Source organism: Rosa chinensis, chromosome 4 (genome assembly GCF_002994745.2).
Source record: "Rosa chinensis cultivar Old Blush chromosome 4, RchiOBHm-V2, whole genome shotgun sequence".
Taxonomy (NCBI): domain Eukaryota; kingdom Viridiplantae; phylum Streptophyta; class Magnoliopsida; order Rosales; family Rosaceae; genus Rosa; species Rosa chinensis.
The window spans coordinates 56721519-56744610 of NC_037091.1; the positions used below are offsets into that span (position 1 = coordinate 56721519).

The window sequence follows — 23092 nt, forward strand, 5'->3', positions numbered from 1 at the left end:
AAGGACAAACAAGGACCTCTGTCGAATCAATCAATCCCAGCGATTACAAAGCCTCCCCAGAGAAAACCTTTAACCTCGTTGAAACCCGGTGACCGCACGCCAGTCCTAGTCTACTGACGAGCCGACTGTCAGCATCACCAGATCAACCTGGAGACCGTGCTTCCAGTTCTAGTCTCCTAGCGAGCCGACTGCCAGAACTACTGCCACCGATACAACCAGCGAAGCAAGGTTAATGCCCTCGCAACCCAGCGAAGCTAAAGTCACGCTTTAGCAAAACCCGTGCTTTCTCCAAACTTCTCAGTGATTGCTCTGCTCAGCCTACAACGTTGAGTATCGATTCGGTGACGCGAAGAGATCACATCCAAAGTCCTTATCCGTAAGGCAAGAAGTCCTTTCTCGGAAGGCTAGAGAAGAACCTTGTGGCGAGGTTGGTGCTCTCCTCGTCCACAAACGCTTGAAGAAGAAGTCAGGTCAAGGGACTCCCCCGACGACTGCACCCCACGGTGCTGGCACGCCTGCACACACACTCAAAAGAGACAGTTTGCACGCCAACTGGTTTTGGAGCCAAACACATTGAACATAAAATGCAGTTCTGAGGCTGCAAACCATGTTCTTTTAAAAAAAAATTTACATTTTGTCACTTGTAGCTATGAGTTGTGTCTCAAACTGAAAGGGACGAAATTGCTCAATTCAAAAGTGTAGCTGATACTCTTAAAATCATTTTACATTTATTTTCACACATGCAAAGGAATCGAAGAAAAAAGAAAAGTTTTCACGAAACTAAACATGTGATACAAAATGTGTCAAATATCAAAGCTAGATTAGTTTTCTTCAGTTTTTCAATTGCACGTGCAATAGTAGAAAAGAGGGTTTAGGCTTGACAGGAAGGCTTCTTAGATTGGCGCGCAGCTGGTGCTCGCCTCCACCTCATTCTCGCTTCTGGCTCATAGAATTTAGGGTTTCTGGCAAAATCCGGCTAAGTTTCTAATGACTTCTCTCTCTTCCACACACTCTCTCTCTCTCTCGCTCTACACGACAAAGGAGGATAGGACAAAATAGTGTAAAAAACAAAAAAACAAAAAAAAAAGCTTAATTGGGTATTAGGGAACAAAATCAATTATCTTATGGGTATAAGGTAGTTTAGTGGAGTAAGCGAGATTAATGTCCCTAAAATTAGGGCATTTCCCCTTAAAAAAATGTGATTGGTATATTAAATAAAATTGAGTGGACAGTAAGAAAAATAGAGGGGAATCAAATTTTAAAGTACTCATAATATATTTCATTAATGTTTACACAAAAAAAAACTTTTTCTCTCTGTGAGAAAACCCTAAACCTAGCGCAGTTTAGCCGCGCGCCTCTACTCGACGTCCTTCTTGACGTCTTTGCTTTCCGTCTTCCTCCATGGCCACCATTGAAGATATGACGGCAAGCTTTGCATCCTCTCTGGCGTTGGTAGGGGATGACGTGGTGGACATGACCAAACTGGTCGCAGGACCAGTGTAGCGTACCTCCCAATCTTTTCTGCTGGGACGGTTTCTGACCACAAAGACGGTGGCTCTCAAGGATGTGCGCCGCCATTTTCGGCGGGTGTGGATGCTTGAGAAGGGATTCCAGATTCAGGAGAAACCAAAGGACCGTTTTCTCTTCTCCTTCGACGAGCGTGGGGACTGCAGAAAGGTTTTGAAGGGAGGAGCATGGAACCTTAATCGGGCTACTTTGATTCTGCAAGAATATGATGGCGCCACATCCATTGACAATGTGGATCTGTCGTCGATTATATATTGGGTATGTATTACAAACATCCCACCTTTGTTTGAGACTAAGGAGAACATTATGAAAATATCATCTATGGCTGGGAAGTATCTTGATATGGATGAGAAGCTATTTAAGTATGAAAGGGAGATTCGGGTTAGGGTTTCACATGATATCTCTAAGCCTTTTTTTCTAAAAAAAACAATGCGATTGAGTCCAGGAATCGAGGAGGACATCCATTTTTTCTTTGAGAACTTGATTGGTAGGTGTCGGAACTGTGCTTTGATTTTTCATAAGAGTGGGGTGTGTACTGGTCCTGCACCGTCGAAGAATCAGGCAACTAAGACTGGCTCTGTGTTACAGTTCGCTGAAGATAGGTTTAGATTGGGCGAGGCAACTTTTCAATTTCAATCTACTATTCCATCTCTTGTTGCACGACCGCTGTTTATGGATGTGCAGTTTGTCAGGCCTAGGAAGGAGAAGAGGTCAGTGGTCATCAGGGAGGCCGATTCTAGGGTTTTAGAGAGTGCAGCTGATACCTTGGCAGTGGTATCAGTGGATGATTCTGTGCACATGAAGAGGGGCAGACCAGTTTCCCCAGCTGTGTCCCCGAAGAAGCTGAAGCATGGTCTGGAGGCAGTGTTGAAAGGTAGGCAGGCTTGTTTTTTGCCTCCTAAGAAAATGAAATTGCCGGAGTTCCCTACCGGTATTTCTGCCAAGTCTTTTGGTTTGATGGAAACTCCGGATGGTCTGATGGTATCCCCACATAGGGCAGAAAAGGAACATGTGGAGACCAAAAAGAAAAGAGGTAGGCCTCTGGGAGCCAAAAATAAGAATCCACCCAAGAATAAGAAGTCTGCTACTGCTATGGAACCGTTAAGGTTGACTTACCCTACTGTTTCTCCTTGCCCTAATATTAAGGGTAAGGGGAAAGCTTAAGTTTATCTCTGTTTTACTTACAGGCTATGGGTTCTTTTTACACCTAGTTAATGAATCTCCCAGAGTACCACAATTGAGTGCATTGACGAAAGGAGATTCACGATAGTTTTCTTTGTGTTGATGGAATTTTCATAGTTTGGTAGGCTCTTAAATAAGTGAGCTTCATTGTACTAGTGGATGGTACCCGTATTCCCTTACCTGCTTGACCACTGATTTAGGGTACGGGCATATAGGGCTTATTTGTATGTGTCGTTCTGGCTTTGGGATTAAATGAAATCTCTATTACTCTGTCAAAAAAAAAAATAGAGGGGAAAAAAACAAAAAATTAAGGAAGAAAAAATAGACAAGCATAGAAAAGAGAAGGAAAATATATATTGAAATGCCCCGGTCCCGAAATTTGGACTAAAGTATTATTATTGGTTGAATTAGATTTCAAATAACACAAGTGAGAAAATCTATAAAAATAAAAACATAACAAGAATACCAACTAAATCATGTAAAGTACTCCAAATAGTGTTTACAACATTTTCTTAAACAACAGACATTGAAAAAGAAAGTTCTACTCTCTAATATTCACTTCACAAACTCTTGAATAGAAATCTAAAGTGACCTGCAAACACAATTAAATGAGGAATGAGCAAAAACACGCTCAATGAGTGACTCAAGTATTAGTTTAGTCACAAAATATCAATCTCGAATACCACAAGCGTAATAATAATCAAGAAATTAAAGCTGTTAAATAAACACCATCCAGGTACACACTTTTAACAAAGTTGTCTCACAACAAGTCACTGAGATATCAATAGTTTAATAACCAATGCACACTCACGTGAAACACAATGAACACAAGAACAAAAATCTTTACTGAAAAGTAACAAGTTGCTAAGGTAATCCATAAATCAAATTAGGATGCCATGCAACCCACTCACATAATAATATTGGTCTGCTCCGCAGGCCTGTTAGCTATGTCTTGGCTAATTTAGCCTGAACTACCTAAACCCAATGATCGTGCCACTTATCATGGCCACGTCATAAGTAATGTGTACATTGCCAACACCACCACTCTCTTATTGGCTATATATATATATATATGTTCTCACAACACAAAATCTAGTCTGTAAACAACACCGAATTAATACCAAAATCTGGAACACATCGTACAACAACATCGAGTTTTTTATTAATCATAAGCAACAGACCAATACACAATTGCATCTCAAGTGATTGTCCTCAAAACACCTAATAGAAAACAAAGTACAACAAGTATCTAAGATACAATTCTATAATCAGTCTAACAAAAGTAACAGCTCAGAAAGATATCAGAGAACAACTAATTCCAAACTCCTGATATCAAACACCCAACTTAACCAATTTGTTAACGACTCAAAAGCTTTTCCAGAACCCAAAGATCCAAATGTAAAATCAACAATGATAAAAGATCAAACACATCCAATATTTCCAGATACAAAGTCACTCAACTACCTAGGATCCAGGTCCTGGGTTCGAGTCAACATGAGGCTAGGAGTGAAATCCTTTGATCCTCTTTTTAAAAATTGAATAAAAAAAAAGATTGAACCTCACCAACATCCCAATTTAACAAGGTAGAAATTAACCAATGAGAGTCATTAACCAAAACATATTGCAAGAAAGAACAGCCACTCACCGTAAGCCAAATTCCAATTAAAGACAACTTCACTTCTGAAAAATAATCAAAACCCTCTAACTTGACTCCCCTCAAAACCAGAAGTACCAAGTTGCAGCCTTTGACAAAAACCTCTAACTCTCTAACTCTCTCTCTCTCTCTCTCAAAAACGCAAGACATCAACTGCACCCCAAATCTAATTTCTTCTCCCAAACTTCCTGATAACACTTGTTCTTCTCCCTTCTCGGTTTCTCTCACAGCTACAAATCTCTCTCTTTCGCTCACCCTTGTTTCCTAAATAATTAATCTTCCTTCTCCCCCATCTTCATTTTTTTTTCTTTCTCTTCTTCTCTCAGTTCTTCTTTAATTTCTTTCTCCCATTCCCCCTCCTCTCCTTTAGTGGGCCCCTAGCCCTTCTTATCTTCCCACAATAAAAGAGAACAGTATAACTAAGAAATTGATCATCCACATCTCGACCGTTTAGTTTAGGGTCACTTTTCGGTCTCATATCCACATCTCGACCGTTCAGTTTTTAGGTATTAATGTATAGATCATCTCTGCAAAGTTTCAGCCAAATTGATGATCTTTAAGGTATCTAACTCACTTAAACCAATAGACGAACTGAATCTGTCTACCCTGAACCGTATTAGCTTTAAGGCAGTTATCAATGCCTTAACGACCATCAATTTAGCTGAAATTTTGCAGAAATGATCTATACATTAGTACCTAAAAACTGAACGGTCGAGATGTAGATATGAGACCGAAAAGTGACCTTAAATTTCGACCTCACACATTAATTTCAGAGCGAGACCTCGCTTTGGATAGGATATTCTAAATATACGAAAGACAAACTTACTGTTCACACCTGTTCATTGGGTGTTGAAAAGGCTATTTTGCCCTTGCTTTTCCCCCACAATCTCAGGCTGCCATTGACCTAGGTACTAGATGCTTCCATCGGTTTCTTCTTTCTTCTACGGCCGTATAACCACGATTGACTTCCGTAAAAGTGGTGAGAAGAGAGTGTGATGCGGATAAGAAGGAAAGGGACTGTCGAAAGAGACTCTGAGAGCGAAGAGGCTCTTTTGCTTTAACCACAACACTCTAATAGCTCAAGTGAAACTCGCCTGCAGTCGATTTGTTCTCTTGATTTGACGATGAAGGTCTCTAATCTGACGATCCGTACTATACCATTTAAAAGGTAATCCCGATGTTAAAAGTTTTCATCTTTTTAAGTTTTTGGCTTCTGGGTTTTAAGAGGTAATCCCGATCTTAAAGTTTCCTCGCCTATCTGCTTGATTAGAAACTTGAAAAACAAACATATTCATAAGAAGCTTGGTTGAGACGGAGGAAGAACAGAGGGACGAGAAGATCGAGGAGGACGAAGATGGAACTGGGTAATCGATTTTCAAGTCCAGTTTGTTCTAATCGATTAAAGTTTTAGATTGTTTGTTTTTGTGGTTTAATTCGGAATTTCTTTCAGGTCTTAAAGATACTCTAGAATGGTTGTCTCCATTGTCCGCAGAAAAAAAAAAAAATAAGAGTCCGAATTGGACCTAGGCTTTTCAGCGACAAATGGCTCATTTTGAGTTACGATCGAGCAAATGTCAGAGGTACCGGGCAAAATGTCAAAGGAAGGCTTAATTTTGTGCTCCTCTTATGAAGGTTCTCTATCTAAAGTCAAGTTTCAGATTTCTGTTGTGAAGAAATAGTGTGATTGTATTTATTTCATCATTGATTGCAGGTGTTTCTTGACGATGGGAAGAAAGAGAGGCTCATCAATCAGGATTAGAAGCTTCCCAACCGGCTCTAACTCAATATCGGGTGCTTGGTCCTTTGATAAATGGATGCTCATGGATTGAATTACAACCACTCACTAGCCGAAAGCATCAGGTGAATTTTTCCTTGGACAGTTTATAGAAATCGGTGAATTTTTCTTTTTTGGTCTTTGCTTGCATGTAATTTTTGTTGAATTTGTTCTTCATTTGTTGAGGTAGCCTTCGTGTTCTTTGCTTCTGGGTTTGGATGCTGTATAATAATATCTTTATTCACAATTACTCATCACTTTTACTATGATTCTGGGTATAAAAGTTTCAAAGTACGGAAGACATATGATTGGATGAGCAAAGAATTGAAATTTCATGTCTCGATGGTTTACAATTGCTTTACTGTGCTGAATCGATGCCAAAAAAACAAAGATTTGCAATCTTAGATTCAACCTTAAGGATGTCTTTTCACTCTAATTGTTGTTCATTTTAATTTTTTCTTTAATGGGTATATCTCTACTCTGCTAACAATTTATCTGATTTCTGTTTATTATGGTTGTCTTGCAGTTGGCTAATATTTGGTTGGAGCACAAGGATTCCCTAGCTGGTAATTTTTCTTCATCAATAATGTTTGTGTTGATTCATTGATTTGATTGGTTCCTTTTTCTCCATGCTCATGCCTGAAGGGTCGTGTATATGCAATTATGTGCAGTATATAGTTTGACTAATTGTGTGTATTATACCCATTAGAAATCAGTGCTGTTTGGCTTTTCTATCTGTTTGGCAGCCATTCGTTCAAACACCCAGAAGCTAGGAAGAAACCTCTTATTTTTGTTATTCGATATTTTCCTTTTTGATTTACAAGCTCTTATGTAAATTGTTTATCAATTTTCTTTTGCTATCGATTTTTGCTATATGGTAAATATATAATAATGGTTAGATTAGCCACTGCAAAGTTGGAATCTGTTTCGCATTTAGATTGAGGCTAATCTGTATTCTTTATTTGTAGAAATTTCTTTTGGTATAAGGTAGTCTCATGTATTTGATGTGTGCTACATATATGCATTTTTTTATTTCATGTAAAGCTATGTCTGAAGATTAGATACTTCGTAGGGTTTAGAGGGTTGGTAATCTATTGATAGAACTTTTATATTATGCAATTGGGTGCTTAAGTTGATTTTGAATAAATTTTTACCTGCGTAAACATACAGGAGCACTACTTTTGGCCTTAAGGCAACATTGTTCTGGAGAAATTTGAGAGGAGGTGGCATGAAGTAACAAACCAAGTAGGGGAACATATCTACCAATTCTGGTAATGTTCAGAAGATACTTTTATTTATTTTTAGTCTGTAACTATGGAACTTATCAATTGTATTTGGTTTGCAATTGATAAATTGATACTATAGTGATGCTGCAGTTCGACTATGCCATTTTAAAAACAGTTGGTCTACGTTGATGCAGTTGCATAATTTACTATTCCTGAGCTGAACATCGCTGACCAACCAAAATGGTGGAAAAGAAGTGTTCCGAAGTGCTTTAGATCAAGCTGGAGATAGAGTAGGTGTTGTTCAATTCTATGGAAAGCACTGTCTCTGGATTTTGAGCAATGGAAGAACTGTATGCGGTAGTGATTCTGTTTGGAAGGCCTTAATTTTTTATGCCAAAAGTTGTGAATGCTTCTTTAATGCTGATCAACACAATGATTTGGCAAAGCCATAGTAGACGTAAAGAAAATGTTGGACCAATTTCATGAGTTGCCCAATGCCAACAGCATAATTTTCAAAAACGCTAGATGCAAGGTAAAGGACTTGATGTTATTTGTTTTTATATCCTATGTTTTCCCCTTTAATTTCCAAGAATTTCATACCACATGGTCCATATTTGTACTGATGTTAGATTATTTGGTTATACACAGGTGCTTTTTAGTATTAACTTTTTGAAGTTATTCAAGAATCTGATGTCGGCCTGTTCTTCTACTGAAGCAGTCATGTGGCTAAAGACCCAAGAAGCGCAGTGTACAGAGAAGTTGTAGTAGCTCTTGACTAATCTTGAAGAAACTTAAGGTTAAATCTCATTGTTTGCACAACAGACTATTGGAAAGAAAATGAGATAATGTTAAAGGTCTGAGATGTATTGCTATTGCAAAGAATATGAGATAATGTTAAAGGTCTGAGATGTATTGCCTCTAGAGGATATCCCAAAGTTGGAATATCTCTTAGATACACACATAAAATCATTTTTATTGATCTCGCAGCATCGCGCGAGGAGCACTATCTAGTGTATATATATATATATATATATATATATATATATATATATATATATATATATTCCAAAGAGGACGTCCGCACTTTCGCTAAAGTGCGGACGGCGCTGCTGCAGCTCGGCTCGGGGCGCGATGGAGCGGCGAGGGTTGCCGGAAGGACGCCAGGGGTCAGGCGGAGCCGTCTGCAGTCGGTGGAGTCGCCGGCGACGTCGTTGGAGGGCTGCCCAGAAAACCTGCAGTTGCAGGTCGGGTTGCTGCCCAAAACCTGCAACCCCGACCTCCTCCGACCTTGAACACTGCCCAGAACAATCCAAGATGCCTCCGGCCTCCCTCCTGCAAGCCGCGCGCCGCCGCCACCGCCTGGAACGCCTCCGCTGCATCGCCGTCCGCACTTTAGCGAAGTGCGGACGTCCGCTTCAGAACGGGCCTCTATATATATATATATAATTTATAATTTGATTGACAGAGGTGTTACAACATGAGAGGCCTCTGTAAGCCGGAGACATTGTCTGGCCACACCACCGGCATACCTTGACGGCTTGACGACCGCCCCTAATAAGCCGTATGAATGTTACTTGTGGTATATGTAAACCTGCCAAGCTGAAGTACAGAAATTACAATGCTCATTTGGTCATGAACACGCATCGATCAATAACATCTTACGGCCAGAAAGCCCGAGATAACGAAGATGCTTTGTTAGTTTGAAAGTATTATTGATCGACGAATTGTCTATTATGATCAATTATTTGGCTAATGTGGTACGTATGTTCTAGGCATTGATCCATTATCTGTCCCTTTTACTTAATAGGCACAGAAATCTGTCACTATATATAGGTACGAAAATGTACGAATATGGTCTCTGCCCATTTTCTTGCAGTGCTTGTACACTGATTACAGCCTTTAATTTGAAGTGAGGGATCACCAAAAAGAAACAACTTTTCATGTCGTCATTGTCACAACTCCAAGTCTAAATCAAGTCTCAACCATTATGACTTCCAAACCAAGAATTAATAAACCGAAAGAAAAAAAAAAAAAAAAACAGAAATGCAGACGCAAAATGGAGCCAAAGTATAAGAACAAACGCTTACAATTTATTGATATGAATAAACACACACCAGCAAGGCGGCCTCCATACAAGTAGGCACCACCTAATAGTTTAGATGTTACATTTATTATCACACATAGAAGCAACATCGAATATTAATTAGCAGCATAAGCTAATTAATTTTTAAACATTCAATGTATCCTGAAAATCACGAGTACTGGTGCTGGCAACAAGCAAGAGTACTTCAAATAGTTCTCGATCTGTTCCCATTTTCTCAATCGGTGCAGCAGCGGAACATGGTGTACCTCTCCATGAGACGGCCACATTCAGCGCAGGCCACAGTCTCTGGCATGAGTCCGGTGGCAGGCAACACGAGATTGGTGCAGTGATGGGGAGTACTCTTATACACCTCAGCTAGGTATTCATTCAGTGCAGGTGTAAATCCCAACTCTCGACGCCTTTTCTCCCACGCAGTGTACTCCCTCAAGCTTCTCAACATGTGCTCCCCATTAGCCTTAGACATGTCTGCAGAACCAGTCCCGATCACCGCCCACCCGCGTTCGGTGGAACCGAAGCTCAGCAATGATATGATACCCTTCAAGACCGGGTCGTTTCTCAGACTGAAACTGTCTGCGGCCCTAAGTTGAGTTGAGCTTAAAAGCTCGTTCTTAAGTTGTTGTCCTTTGGATTGCCACATGCTTTCTAGACGAATCCAGAAGTACCAGATGAGGTTCCGGTCAAGCACGTGGCTTAGCTTCTCTTCTTCGATGATTCTCATGATGCTCCTCAACTTTTGCTCCTTAGCCTTGCTTTTCCCCATGTAAAGTAATTCCAACTGGATCCCAGCTTCTAAAGCCACACCTCTTGCAGCCCTTGTGAAATCTCGGATCCAAGTTATGTCTTCTCCACCATACAAGCAAATGAATTTCCCTTCATGAATCTGAAAAATAATTTCTTCATTATCAAAAAAGGAAAAATGAAAAATTCTGAATATTTTTAGATATATTCTTGTGCAAGATATCTAGCAGGATTGTAAATCTATGTGCCAAAAAAGAAGGATTGATTGTAAATCTGACCATACATTGTGAATTTAGGGTACAAATTTTAGTTATCAGTAAAGGATCACTTCAAGAAAAAAGATTTGATTATAAACAGACGTACCCAGCCGAGTAGATTCTGATCGAGGGAGTCTGCCAAAAGTTCCATCCTCCAGGTCTCATTTTCCCAGAGCAACCTCTCTCTGTTGTTGGTGAATGGGTATGCTGCGCTTCCAAAGACACACATCATGTGAACAGCATTGGTGTGCACGATTTTGCCTTGAGGGTCCACTACCACAAGCAAAGGCTTCTTCACAAAGTTCCATTTGTCCTGCTTTCGGATGTACCGGATCACAGTGGGAGAGACGACTGAAGGGTGGAACACTGAGTACCATTCCATGTCATTTTTAAGGTTCTCGAATTGTTGGTACTTGGCTTCATTCCAATTGTCCACAATTGGAACCCAGACAATCTCGTACTGGCTCTCTGGCCTTGTTGGGAACTGACGTTTTTCATCATACATTTGATGGGCAATCATGTACTCGTTCTCTTGAGCCACGTCTAGGTCTGAAAGGAATAGTATCACAACTTTCCTCTTCAGCACATCAATGTCCACCTGCATATATATGTTTTAAAGTAAATATTATGCATGCAAAACTCAAATCTTCTAAAAAGATAGAGATATTCAAGCGAATTGCAAAGCAGACCCTTCTCTTGCTGTAGCCATCGTAGAGTGCTGGCTGATCATCCTTGAAAAATAAAACCCTTAAAGTCTTGGTGTTATCAATGTGTGGTGTTTCTAAGATGTAAGCAATTGCAGCTAAAGCTTCATCATCTTTCTTCCTCTCTGCACCAGACCAATAATATAAGACATGGCATGGTAAGCCAGATGAAGTGATAGCGACATATAAGAAACAATACTTTTTAACAAGTATAATGAACTCACGGATGATATCATTTAATCGTTTGATGGTCTCCTCAAGGTGGCTGTGTATATTTTCGAGCTTATGGGACAAGGATGATAGCTCCCATGCTTCAGTTACGTACCTGAGAGAATTCAAGCACACTGTATTTCACAATGTCTTTCTTTCGTTTTATCTCGTCGGGAAAATTTAAGTTACAAGGCATACGAATCCAAAGATTTGACCTCGACTATCTCAAGCATTTTGTTTCTAGAGCAACGTTAGGGTATGATGATTTCAAAGAGTAGAAAGTTTACGGTTTAGGATTTAGGGAGGACTTACTCTGGACCCATGCCTGTGATCCCCAAAAGTTGCGATGCAGCAACGACAATACTCCGAATTGTCCAGTAAGCAGCTGTGGGGATATGAGCAGTGGAGGTGGTAGATTCTAGTTCAGTGGTCAAGTGCGGATCACGGCGAACCTCCTGTAACTGAATGATGCACTTGGTCACCTTGAGCACGGTGTTAACCAAATTGTTGTACGCATCAAACTTTGATTTCAGAACAGTGCTGGCACGTTCCAATATCTCTGGCAACTGTCTCAGTGTTCCGACAGCTTTGGCGAGTGCGTTGATGGTGTAAAGTTGAGCCACAAGCCAAAATTCACCATCTTTCACAGAAAAAGCTCCCAAGGTAAGTACCACCTTCTCATCCCAATCATAATGTTGGACGATGCGTAGAATATCCATTGTTGTCTTGTTTGCATCTTCCCCACTCAGCCACTTGCCGAATAACTGTCATATGTAGCATGCACCCCAATTTGTAGAATTAATCATGATTAAAATACTTTTGTTTGAAGAGATGCTTTACTACACCAAAAAATTTAGGTTTATCAAATTTTGTTCGCCAAACTAATGTGATAAATTTGGACCTACAGAGACGTAATTATAGTATACACTATTTCTCTTTCATGTCTCAAGTATTGTTTTTCATCATTACAGATACTTTCATTAGCTAATCCGACTGAAAAAATTGGTGTACACCATACACTAGGATATGGTAGATTTTTCTAACACTTTTACTCTGTCTTTTTTTTTTTTTTGTTAAAACAGGAGCTAAGAATAGCATAGTGCTCTCCCATCCCAAATTTATTGAATAAAGATAATGCACAATTTAATAGGGTGGCACAATAGCCAAATCCCTTAAAAACACGAACACGAATGTGACATCTCTAACACTTTTGCTCTAAAAGATAGGATATGATATGCGTGTGTGACTTATATTTCATTAATTAATGACCAATGTACCAATTCATTTTCACAATATATGCTTATCTATCCCACATGAAAATCACAATATTTAATCACAATGTAACTAACTAATTAATTAAGAATAATGCAAATTAACCTCGCTGGAAATCGCATTAAACAGGCTGATTGGAACTTCGTAGTTGTCATGGAGGCTACTCAGGCTAGCATGGAGGGCCTTCTCATGATGTTCCAAAGCTTCTGTGTATGCACCTGTGGGTACTAATGCTGATCCCTAACGCATGAACAAACGTACAAGGTCAAAATTCATAAACAAGATCGGATTGATTAAACAACATTGAAAATACATAAACCTTGAAGTAAAGCAAGTGACAATTAATGCACATGGTACTTACTGGAACCAGAAGGTTGCCGTGGATGTCAGGTTTGGTGACACGAGAGAAAATGACTTCAACAGCTTGAAGAATATGTTTCAAGGAAATAGGAGTAGCATCATAAGGACGTTCATGAGATCTGTCAGTGTCCAGAACTTGGGTGATCAATGCACTGTCATCTGATGTTAATGTTGAGAACTGGCGACGCCCATCCCTGCCGAGCTGTTGGGAAGGAGTACGGTATTTTTCTCCTCTGCGATGGGTGGTGGGTGCCTTATTCTGAGGTACAAGGGCGTTCTGAGCTACATAGGCGCTTTGAGGCACCGGGGTACTGCTTTGAAGATTGACCTTATTCTGAGGTTGATAGGCCATTTTGGGTTTTCACAAAGGTGGAAGCTAGGGCAGGCTGCGTGAGGAAATGGGAGAAGAGCTCAATGATTGCCTGCTAATGATTTTGGTTCTAGCTAGCTAGAGAGCTAGACCTTATATAGGTGATTTTAAAATGCAAAAAAAAAAAAATTGGGCGCGAAATCCGTGTTCTGCTACCTTGCTTCCATTAGGGGTTAGATATTGATTTTATTTAGACAAGGGCTTGGACATTTGTTCTTCGGTAACTGTTTGGTCGCATTCAAAATCTTTTTTCACCTTCACAAAAGGTCACCCCCGATATTCTTACTCTAGGAATATAATCTAACGTATACAGCTGCTCAGGAAACAGCTAAATATTCTTCAATGTTGTTACTCTGAAGTATTAGTATTATAAATTAAAATAGATTGTGTTACTAATTAGTTAGGACAACAGTATAAAGCTAGTCTACCACTTCATGAAAAATTTGAAATTATGTATAGGCATTTCACACAACAATATATCCCATCTTTCCTCGTTGGCTGATGGATGTGATTCTGGTATACACAAAACTCAATATCTCTAGGCTATCTGATTACACTATTCTATCTAGTGTAGATTTGGAAGGTCATATTAGGATAGCACCCCTAAAATACATTAGATTTATTATTGTGAAACCACTGATATAAGTAGGTCTCATCTTTCGAGAATATGACCTGTAAAAGAAGGGTCTAAAAGACTCTTCTTCTGTAACAGAAAGAGAGTTTTAGTTGGGTGCCATTGCACTCAAAGTATAAGCTATGTATATTCCATTTACAAGAAAAGCATGTAAGGATTTTAATCTAGTACCATGCAACATACTGTACGTCTGTACCCTAGATTACTCTGAAGTTTCCTAAACCTTGTTTTCTTTACTGATTAAGCTTCCAAAGCTTTAGTCATGCTCTCGTGCTCTCATTCTGGGGGACCGTGCACGTTATTTTCTTTCAAGTATCCAAGCATAACCTACGATGTGAGACAAGAATGGAAAGCTTTATTCACGACAAGAAACAAACAGAGAAAAGGTTAAATATGCGAGTGGAAACAAATAGGAAAAGGAACGTATGATATGAAACAAACAGGGAAATGGAATATCCACAATTATGAGAAATTCTTTTGCAGAGGAAAAGAAAAAGTTCACGAAGTCGGTCCCAAACATAAAAATCAGGGGCGGATCAAGGATACAGATTTTGGGTGGGCTAATTTAACACTTGATCATAAGAAATTTTTTTTTCTCATCTATAATGTTCTAAAGAAATACTAATAGAAAAATGTTATAACTAAACAAAAGAGGAGAGAAGAAAATGGGTAAAGAAAAAAAAAATTTACCGTTAAGTCAAGAAAAAGAAATACTAATAGAAACAATCTAACATAGAGGGCTCCACTTTTTGCGGAGCTGCATTCCGAAACCCTAGTTTCGTGAAGTAGGGCGGCGGCTTCGTCCGCTTGCTGTTGACGTTCGGCGTCACCTTCTTGGTTTGGTAAAGCAGGCGGGGAAGACTTCTCCCGTCGATTTGTGGTGGAGAGGCCAAGGTCGTGGCTCAGAGGTAGCGCTTTGACGCACGGGTGTAGATGTCGGGTTCTGGATTGGTGAGGCGAAGCACAGATCTTGGTGTGGGTTTGCAAAAGCGACCGGAGTTTTACTTTGGTGGCATCGAGTTTGACGAGGAGGAGATCGGTCGCGGTTTCGGGACTAGAGGAGGAGCGAGGTCGGAGCTTTCCTGCTAGAGATCGGCGTTCGGATCGGCGGTTAGTGCAACAAGTCGCTAGCACAGGCTTTGGTGGGCGGCGAGATGGTTGCCAAGGTCCCCTGCCTGGGAAGGCCGCCGGACTGATTTGGAGGTGGCGGGCGGCTTCTCAGAAGGGCCAGATTCGGCGGCTGGGTGTGAGACGCGTAGGGTGTGGGTAGTGGGCCTCTGCCTTTCTGGGCTGCAGGGATATGCAGTCTAGAGAATTGGGTCTATAGCCCAATTCCCCTATTTTTCTCACACTTGGGTCGGGTTTGGGCACTTTGGGGGTGGTCAGTCCTGCTCTTTGTCCTGCATCTGTTCCTAGAATGTTGTTGTGGGTGTGTTGAATGTCGTGATGTACACCAAAAGGGTCTTAGGCGTCAAGATGTTCAGGACATTGGTTCCATTTTCGGGCAGTGTAGGATTTAGGGAGTTTTTTTCAATTCTGCATTTTCTTTTTCAGCAGTTACTTTAGGATTTTAGTTTTCAAGTATGGATTTCTTTTGGATTTAGTACTCTTCGTGAGCTTGCATTGTAATATGAGGGGTGCTTGTACCCTTCATGCTTGACCGAGTAAGGTCGTCATGATTTCGATAAATGGATTAGTCTTCCGTTGCCCTAAATAAAATAAAATAAAAATAGAAACAATCTAACAATTGAAGGTTTGTAAGAAAAGAAGAAGATGAAGAAAAAAAAAAGGAAAGAGCAAAAAACCAAAGAAATGTTGAAGGAAAATTGACTTAGTGTGCCTTATCAAACTAGGAGTAGTAATAGGAGAGAATGTTCTAAAGTTCCTAGTTCTATTCGGATTAGATTTCCTTGTAACATTAGAACATGTACTTTGTAATCCCTATATATAGGGCTCCTATTCTCAATAATGAAATATAATTCTCTCATCAATCTCTCTAAATTCTATTATCCTTAAACACATTATCAGCACGAGCCCTAACCTTGAGATCAAAAATCCAAAACTAGAAAATTCTTCAACATTACCGTTTCCACCGTTGCACCTAGCCCGTGCTAGACTAACTGCTGCTGCCCACCTGCGCACCCCTGGGATGCACACTGCCCCTTCAGCCCTTACACACATGTGTGCCACCTACTGCCCCTGCAGCATCACCGCACGCCTGCTGCCCCTGCAGCACAGCAGGACACTCGTTCCTGTGCAGATCTGCCTTCTTGCAAGCCCCGAAATGTATTGATAGGGACCTCAGATCAAAATTCTTCATTCATCAAAGTTGTTCATATCTATCTGTTCTATCTGACCTCCGAATTTCAGCCTTATCGGAGTTGTTTTGAGACTTGTACACCAATCGAAGTGAAAGCTATTCAGAGGCAAATCTGCTCCGATTTTCAACAAAAAATCCTTGAAAACTGCTGCTGCCACCTTCAAAGCATCATTGCAGTAGCTCCTAGCCCATGCTAGCCTCATCTGCGTGCCTGCCCCTACAATGCCTACGCGCCCCTGCGCACGAATCTGTCGGCCAGCTCCTCGGCTTACCTCGGCCAGACCTATATCACTCACACAGCAGGGATTGAAAGATTGTTTGCAATCCCCGAACCAAGATCGATAGCACGCCTGCATCAACACGCGCGTGGATTGAGAATTTTAAATTCTGAAATTCATGAGTAAGTTTTCACCAGTAAGTTGTTCCCATTGTTGAAATTTAAATTTATTTTTATTTTTCTTCGGGGACTTACAAAATCCCTTCTTCTACATCCTACTTTTCTGTAACATGGGTTCGATTTGCTAAAAGCGGAATCGTGGGGATTCACGCTATATATGAACTAAGAGCGTTCGTGATCTTCGGACTAAGAGCGTCCGTGAGCATTGATTTTTACGAACTAAGAGCATTCGTAGGCTACGGACTAAGAGTGTTCGTAAGCATAAAAATTTGACCATATAAACATCATTGGTTTCAATCCAGATCCAAAAATTTGGAAACTATCAACATAGACAGTGGTTATAACTTTTTCTCACTAGGCTTACTCAAGAGTAATTGTGATGTCTAGGAAAGGTTTGAACTGAGAGAACGGTTTTAAAAGTGAGCAACGCTCCACCAAAATCTCGCCTTACCTTATCTGGTCACAACCAAATTGGAATTACCAAATGGATTGAGTAACTACAACTTGTCTAAGCTTGATTATCCTTTTTGGATTGAAGTTAGAAACTTTGACGTAATCATTGGCTTTCATTGAAATAAAGTGTCGATTTTGATTCGAACTTTATTCATTCAAGTATGTTTCCCGGAGAGCTAGAATGCCTCGTGGATAGTGCTACTATGCACACCATATTTTGAAATAGGCAGTTATTTCTAGAGATGACGCCTACTCGATCTTCAATGACTACGATGGCAGGGTCATCTAAATTGATTCATGGTCAAGGACCAGCTCAATTCTTGTTGCCACATGGCACAATCATTAATGTCACTGAAGCTCTCTACGCTCCTAGGACAGGAAGAACCCTATTGAGCTTCAAAGATATAAGAGCCAATGGTTTTCATGTGGAAACACATTATGAGAATGGACAAGAGTTCCTTTGCATCACCTCTAATGACTACGAACATAAACGAGTATTAGAGAAACTTATGTGTCGATCTAGTGGGTTGTATGCAACCACTATTAGAATAATTGAATCCAATCATGTTATGAGAGATGATTTATGGGATTCTAATACATACAGGCTTTGGCATGACCGTTTGGGACACCCAGGTCGTGATATGATGATCCGTATATTAAAAACTTCACACGGACATCTATTTTTCAGAACGAAAAGAAGTAAAAATCAGATTTTGGACACCGAAAGAGCACCTGCGCCTCACGGCGCCGTTCACCCCCAGAACTGGCCATCCTTGGTCGGTGCCGCCGTCCCCCTGCGGCCTCAAGGTGGCATTACGCCACCAATGCTCTTTCTACTCCAAATTTTGCTTCTAAAGTCAATTGTGACTTCATGGCTGAACCACAATCCTCATTGGTTGTTTCTAAAGCCCATCATTCGTTCTGCAAAGCCTGCTCTTTAGCAAAATTAGGATCGAGACCATCCTATGCAAAAGACACTAAAGAAAATATACCATTCTTACAAAGAATCCAAGGTGATATTTGTGGACCATTCAACCACCATGAGGACCATTTAGATATTTTATGGTGTTGGTTGATGCATCGACACGCTGGTCACATGTCATGCTATTGTCCACAAGGAACGCTGCATTTGCTAAACTCTTAGCATAAATAATTAAGTTAAGGGCTCACCACCCTGATCATCCTATTAAGTTTATGCGATTAGACAACGTTGGGGAGTTTACATCAAAAACTTTTGATGATTATTGCATGTCCATTGAGATTGAAGTTGAACATCCAGTTCCTCATGTTCACACCCAAAATGGTCTCGCAGAAGCCGCCATTAAACGACTACAAATGATCGCTAGGGCATTGGTAATGCGCACCAATCTCCCTATTTCTGCTTGGGGCTATGCAATATTGCATACAACTGTGCTTATTCGTCTGAGACCCACTGCCACTCAACCCTTTTCTGCGTCCCAGATGGTCACTGGGTATGAGCGTGATGTCTCACACTTACGCATATTTGGATGTGCAGTCTATGTGCCTATTGTGCCTCCACAACACACCAAAATGGGTCCTCAAAGACGATTAGGCGTTTACGTTGGATATGATTCTCCAACCATTGTCTGCTACATAGAACCCTTGACAGACGATCTCTTTACCGCTAGATTTGCGGATTGTCACTTCAATGAGACAGTCTTCCCGTCGTTAGGAGGAGATAGGAACATTAATGTTCAACAGGAACAACAGGAATTGTCATGGTCTGTCCCCACTCTGTCTCATCTTGATTCCCGAACCGCACAGTCCAAAATTGAAGTGCGGAGAATTCTCGATCTTCAGAACGTAGTAGAATCGATGCTTGATGCGTTTTCTGATACCGCTAAAGTGACGAGATCACACATACCTACTGCAAACGTGCCTGCAAGGATTGATGTCCCTAAAATTAGAGGACATGACGCCATCTCAAGGGCAACTGAGCATGGCGCCAACGTCCCCTCTCATAGTGATGGTGACGTTGTGGCTAGGCCCATGGCTCCTTCCAGGAAGCGCGGGAGGCCTATAGGTTCGATGGATTCTCGCCCAAGAAAGAAAGCGAGTTTGACACAAAATAATCCATTAATCATCGATGTAAATAATCCATCTCATGAGAATATTCCGGATTATGGTTATGTCCAAGAGACATCATTGGGGGACGCTCCAATGTTAGAACCAACTCCAGAGAATAGAGAGATCTCCATGAATTACACTAGTGTACATGAGATGATGGATAGAAATTCTATGGCTATTGATGATGCATTTGCATATCATATTGCTAAAGGAATTATAGAATATGATGATATCGAACCTAGCTCTGTTGAAAAATGTCAACGAAGAGCGGATTGGCCTAAATGGAAAGATGCGATACAGGCTGAATTGGATTCATTAACAAAGAGACAGGTGTTTGGGCCTATAACGCAGACACCCCCTAATGTAAAACCTGTTGGCCTTAAATCGGTCTTTGTTAGAAAGCGTAATGAGAAAAATGAGGTGGTAAGATATAAAGCCCGCCTTGTGGCGCAAGGTTTCTCACAACGCCCTGGAATCGATTACAAGGAGACATATTCTCCAGTAATGGACGTTATAACGTTCCGCTACCTTGTCAATTTGGTAGTTTCTGAAAAACTTAACATGCAGCTTATGGATGTGGTTACAGCATATCTCTATGGGGATCTAGATTCAGAGATATATATGAAGGTTCCAGATAGACTTCAATTACCCAAATCAAGTGGCTCTAAACCACAGAGCGCGCTTGCAATAAGATTAAAACGCTCACTATATGGATTAAAACAATTTGGACGGATGTGGTATAACCGCCTAAGTGACTACTTGATTGGGAAGGGATATATTAACAATGAAATATGCCCATACGTGTTCATTAAAAGAACAAGTTCTAGATTTGCAATCGTAGCAATTTATGTTGATGACATGAACTTAATTGGAACTCTAGATGAGTTAAAGGAAACTGCTAAATACTTGAAATCTGAATTTGAGATGAAAGATCTTAGGAAAACACGGTTTTGTCTCGGTTTAGAACTTGAGCACCGTAGTGATGGAATTTTGATTCATCAGTCTGCATATACTCAGAAAATTCTAAGGCGCTTTAAGCCTGTGAGTACTCCCATGATTGGTCGTAGTCTTGAGCCCAGAAAAGATCAGTTTTGTCCAAAGGATGAGGACGAAGAATCATTAGAGGCTGAAGTGCCCTACTTAAGTGCAATAGGCGCATTATTGTACTTAGCTCAATGCATAAGACCGGACATCTCCTTCGCAGTGAACTTGTTAGCTAGACATAGCTCTGCGCCAACACACCGCCATTGGATTGGTATAAAGACAATCTTTCGATACCTTAGAGATACAATTGATATGGGCCTATTCTATCCCTACAGAGAGAAAAGGAATGATGGAATTTTGGGATCGGACCCCAAAAGGCAAAAAGCCATCGTCCAAGAGTTGACCGCCGGCCATGTTGCCGCCGCCATCCATGGTGGTCGGCGTCTCCCTACTCCCCTCCATCAAAACGACAATGATGTTTTGATGGGTTTTGCTAATGCAAGGTACCTCTCTGACCCTCACAAAGGTCGCTCCCAAACGGGTTATGTCTTTACCATGGGAAGCATTGCGATATCTAGGAGGTCTACAAAACAGAGCTTTGTTGCTACTTCCTCAAATCATGCAGAGATTATTGCTCTACATGAAGCTGTACGTGAATGTATATGGCTAAGGTCTGTAATTAGACATATTCAAGGAAGTTGTGGTTTGAAGTCTACCACAGATGAACCTACATGCATTTAAGAGGATAATGAAGCTTGTATTGAACAAATGAAGTTAGGTTTCATCAAGGGCAACTACACCAAGCATATATCGCCTAAGTTCTTTTATAATCAGCAACAACAATCACTTCTAAAGATTGAAGTGAATCAAATCCGATCAGAGGATAATATAGCGGACTTATTCACTAAGTGTTTACCTAAATCCATCTTCGAGAAACATGTGAAGAGTATCGGATTGAGAAAGTTATCCGAACTCCCATGATTATAGCAATCAGGGGGAGATATTGACATCAGGAGGAGTTATGATGTCTACATGTTCGATCTCGAAGAGTGAAGGACGTGTTGTGCTCTTTTTGTCCTTCGACCAGGGTTATTTTTGTCCCACTGGGTTTTTGTTACCTGGCAAGGTTTTTAACAAGGCAATGGATGAAGCGTCACCACCAAGTTTGAGAGGCACAAGGGAGAGTGTTGAAGGAAAATCGACTTAGTGTGCCTTATCAAACTAGGAGTAGTAATAGGAGAGAATGTTCTAGAGTTCCTAGTTCTATTCAGATTAGATTTCCTTGTAACATTAGAACATGTACTTTGTAATCCCTACATATAGGGCTCTTATTCTCAATAATGAAATATAATTCTCTCATCAATCTCTCTCAATTCTATTATCCTTAAACAAGAAACAGAAACAAAGGAGGAAAAGTCGCAATGAGATTCAAACCAAGGTGGGAAGTGGGAACAACAAACTCACCCCAGCACTCAGCCAACTGAACCAAGGTAGATCTGATGGAAAATAGGCACATATGCTATATAAACTTCTGACTAAAATTTGGGTTGGGCTATAGCCCAACTAACCCTTCAAGTGGATCCTCCCCTAAGTCCTCAATAAACTTATTAATGAATATCCATAATTTCATCTTCATATTCAAGTTAAAATTTAACGATAATCAGAGCGAGTCTGCTGCTAAGATCAAATTTATGTGGGACTATGTTTTGATAGAACCAAACTTACCGTATAAAAAATTCAAACGAACCTTATAGTGTTTCAGAATCACTAAAACAATCTGTAGATAGATGTTTAAAGCTTGCAGACAAGTACTGGCATATTGTACAGTTGGAAGGCACTTTTTCTTCAAGCTGCGCCTACCATCTCTCTTCACTCTTTCAATTTCAAATTGATCCTCTTGGTCAAACCTAATATTTATGATTTTATTCTACCCCTGTGGGAGGAAGTTTACAATTTTGGGTTCAATTCTCAAATCTCTTTTGTGAAGCAGTAGCTTCCAACACTACATGCATATATAATATGAGGATGCCTAGCATGATAATAAAGGGCTATTATAATACAGTTTAATACAAAATCCGAGACCACTTCTTTTCACTCACTATGACTAAGCAATTACAGAAACCTTATCACACTCCTTGCCATTCGCCAACAAAGTCTATAGATATATGTCTTCATCTATGGCATGTATACGAGTTTCGTAGTTGTAGGCCGGCACTCTCCCTTCAAGCTTCAGCCTAGCATGTCTCTTCACTTCTTCAATATGCTTACGACTATGAGAATAAACAACTGAGTCTTGGAGAACAATTTATTCGAGATCAATAGCATTCTCTATCAAATAGATGGCAAGTTCAAAATCACTTGAGCGACCAAAATACTCTTCTACTTCAACTATTTTGAGGTAACGATGTGAGTATTTTTCAGCATGCTTGATTTCTATTCCTTCTCTTCTATTGGATACATAAAAATGTTGCAACTTCAACACGAGTTTGTGCAAGCAAGGAGATTCCAGAATGAACGAAGCTAATTGAGGAACACAGCAAACATCATCTACTTCAAAGCTTAATTCCAAATGCCTGAGATTTACTAACATAGGAGATACAAATTAAATTCTTCTTGTTGAGCTTGCGTGGACGCATTTTAAGAACCTCTAGCTGAGAAACACAGAATGAAAGTTGGGCCAAAGCAATCATTATATAATCTACGAAATGGATACCTCAACAATTAAGAAGGCGTACATTCCTGAGAACCAACTTAATTATCTCATATCCGGCATAACTAAGTGAAACAAGGTTTGAATCATAAATCTCAATGTCTCTGATCTTCGAACACATATGTATG

At 40.3% G+C, this 23092-nt stretch overlaps 1 protein-coding gene and 1 long non-coding RNA gene across 7 annotated transcripts; one reads left to right on the forward strand and one right to left on the reverse strand.

Annotated features, from left to right (window-relative positions):
- The first annotated feature begins 5304 nt into the window (after positions 1 to 5304).
- Positions 5305 to 8349, forward strand: LOC112198060. Of its 6 annotated transcripts, none has more exons than XR_002935840.2 (8): positions 5309 to 5531; positions 5634 to 5727; positions 5814 to 5995; positions 6075 to 6223; positions 6664 to 6703; positions 7308 to 7408; positions 7558 to 7895; positions 8012 to 8349. It is a non-coding gene; the product is annotated as an uncharacterized LOC112198060 (long non-coding RNA). The 6 variants fall into 6 exon arrangements; XR_002935837.2 differs by having other exon boundaries at positions 5814 to 5943; XR_005810282.1 differs by having other exon boundaries at positions 5305 to 5531; positions 5634 to 5995; positions 7503 to 7895.
- A 1084-nt stretch (positions 8350 to 9433) lies between these two features.
- LOC112201147 (protein SIEVE ELEMENT OCCLUSION B) lies at positions 9434 to 13438 on the reverse strand. Its single transcript, XM_024342159.2, has 7 exons — positions 13010 to 13438; positions 12754 to 12888; positions 11689 to 12140; positions 11391 to 11491; positions 11152 to 11291; positions 10569 to 11060; positions 9434 to 10347 (listed from the first exon to the last, which is right to left on the reverse strand). Exons 1-7 carry the CDS (start codon positions 13358 to 13360, stop codon positions 9682 to 9684), a joined length of 2337 nt encoding a protein of 778 aa, XP_024197927.1. The 5' UTR covers positions 13361 to 13438; the 3' UTR covers positions 9434 to 9681.
- Between the last annotated feature and the right edge of the window lie 9654 nt (positions 13439 to 23092).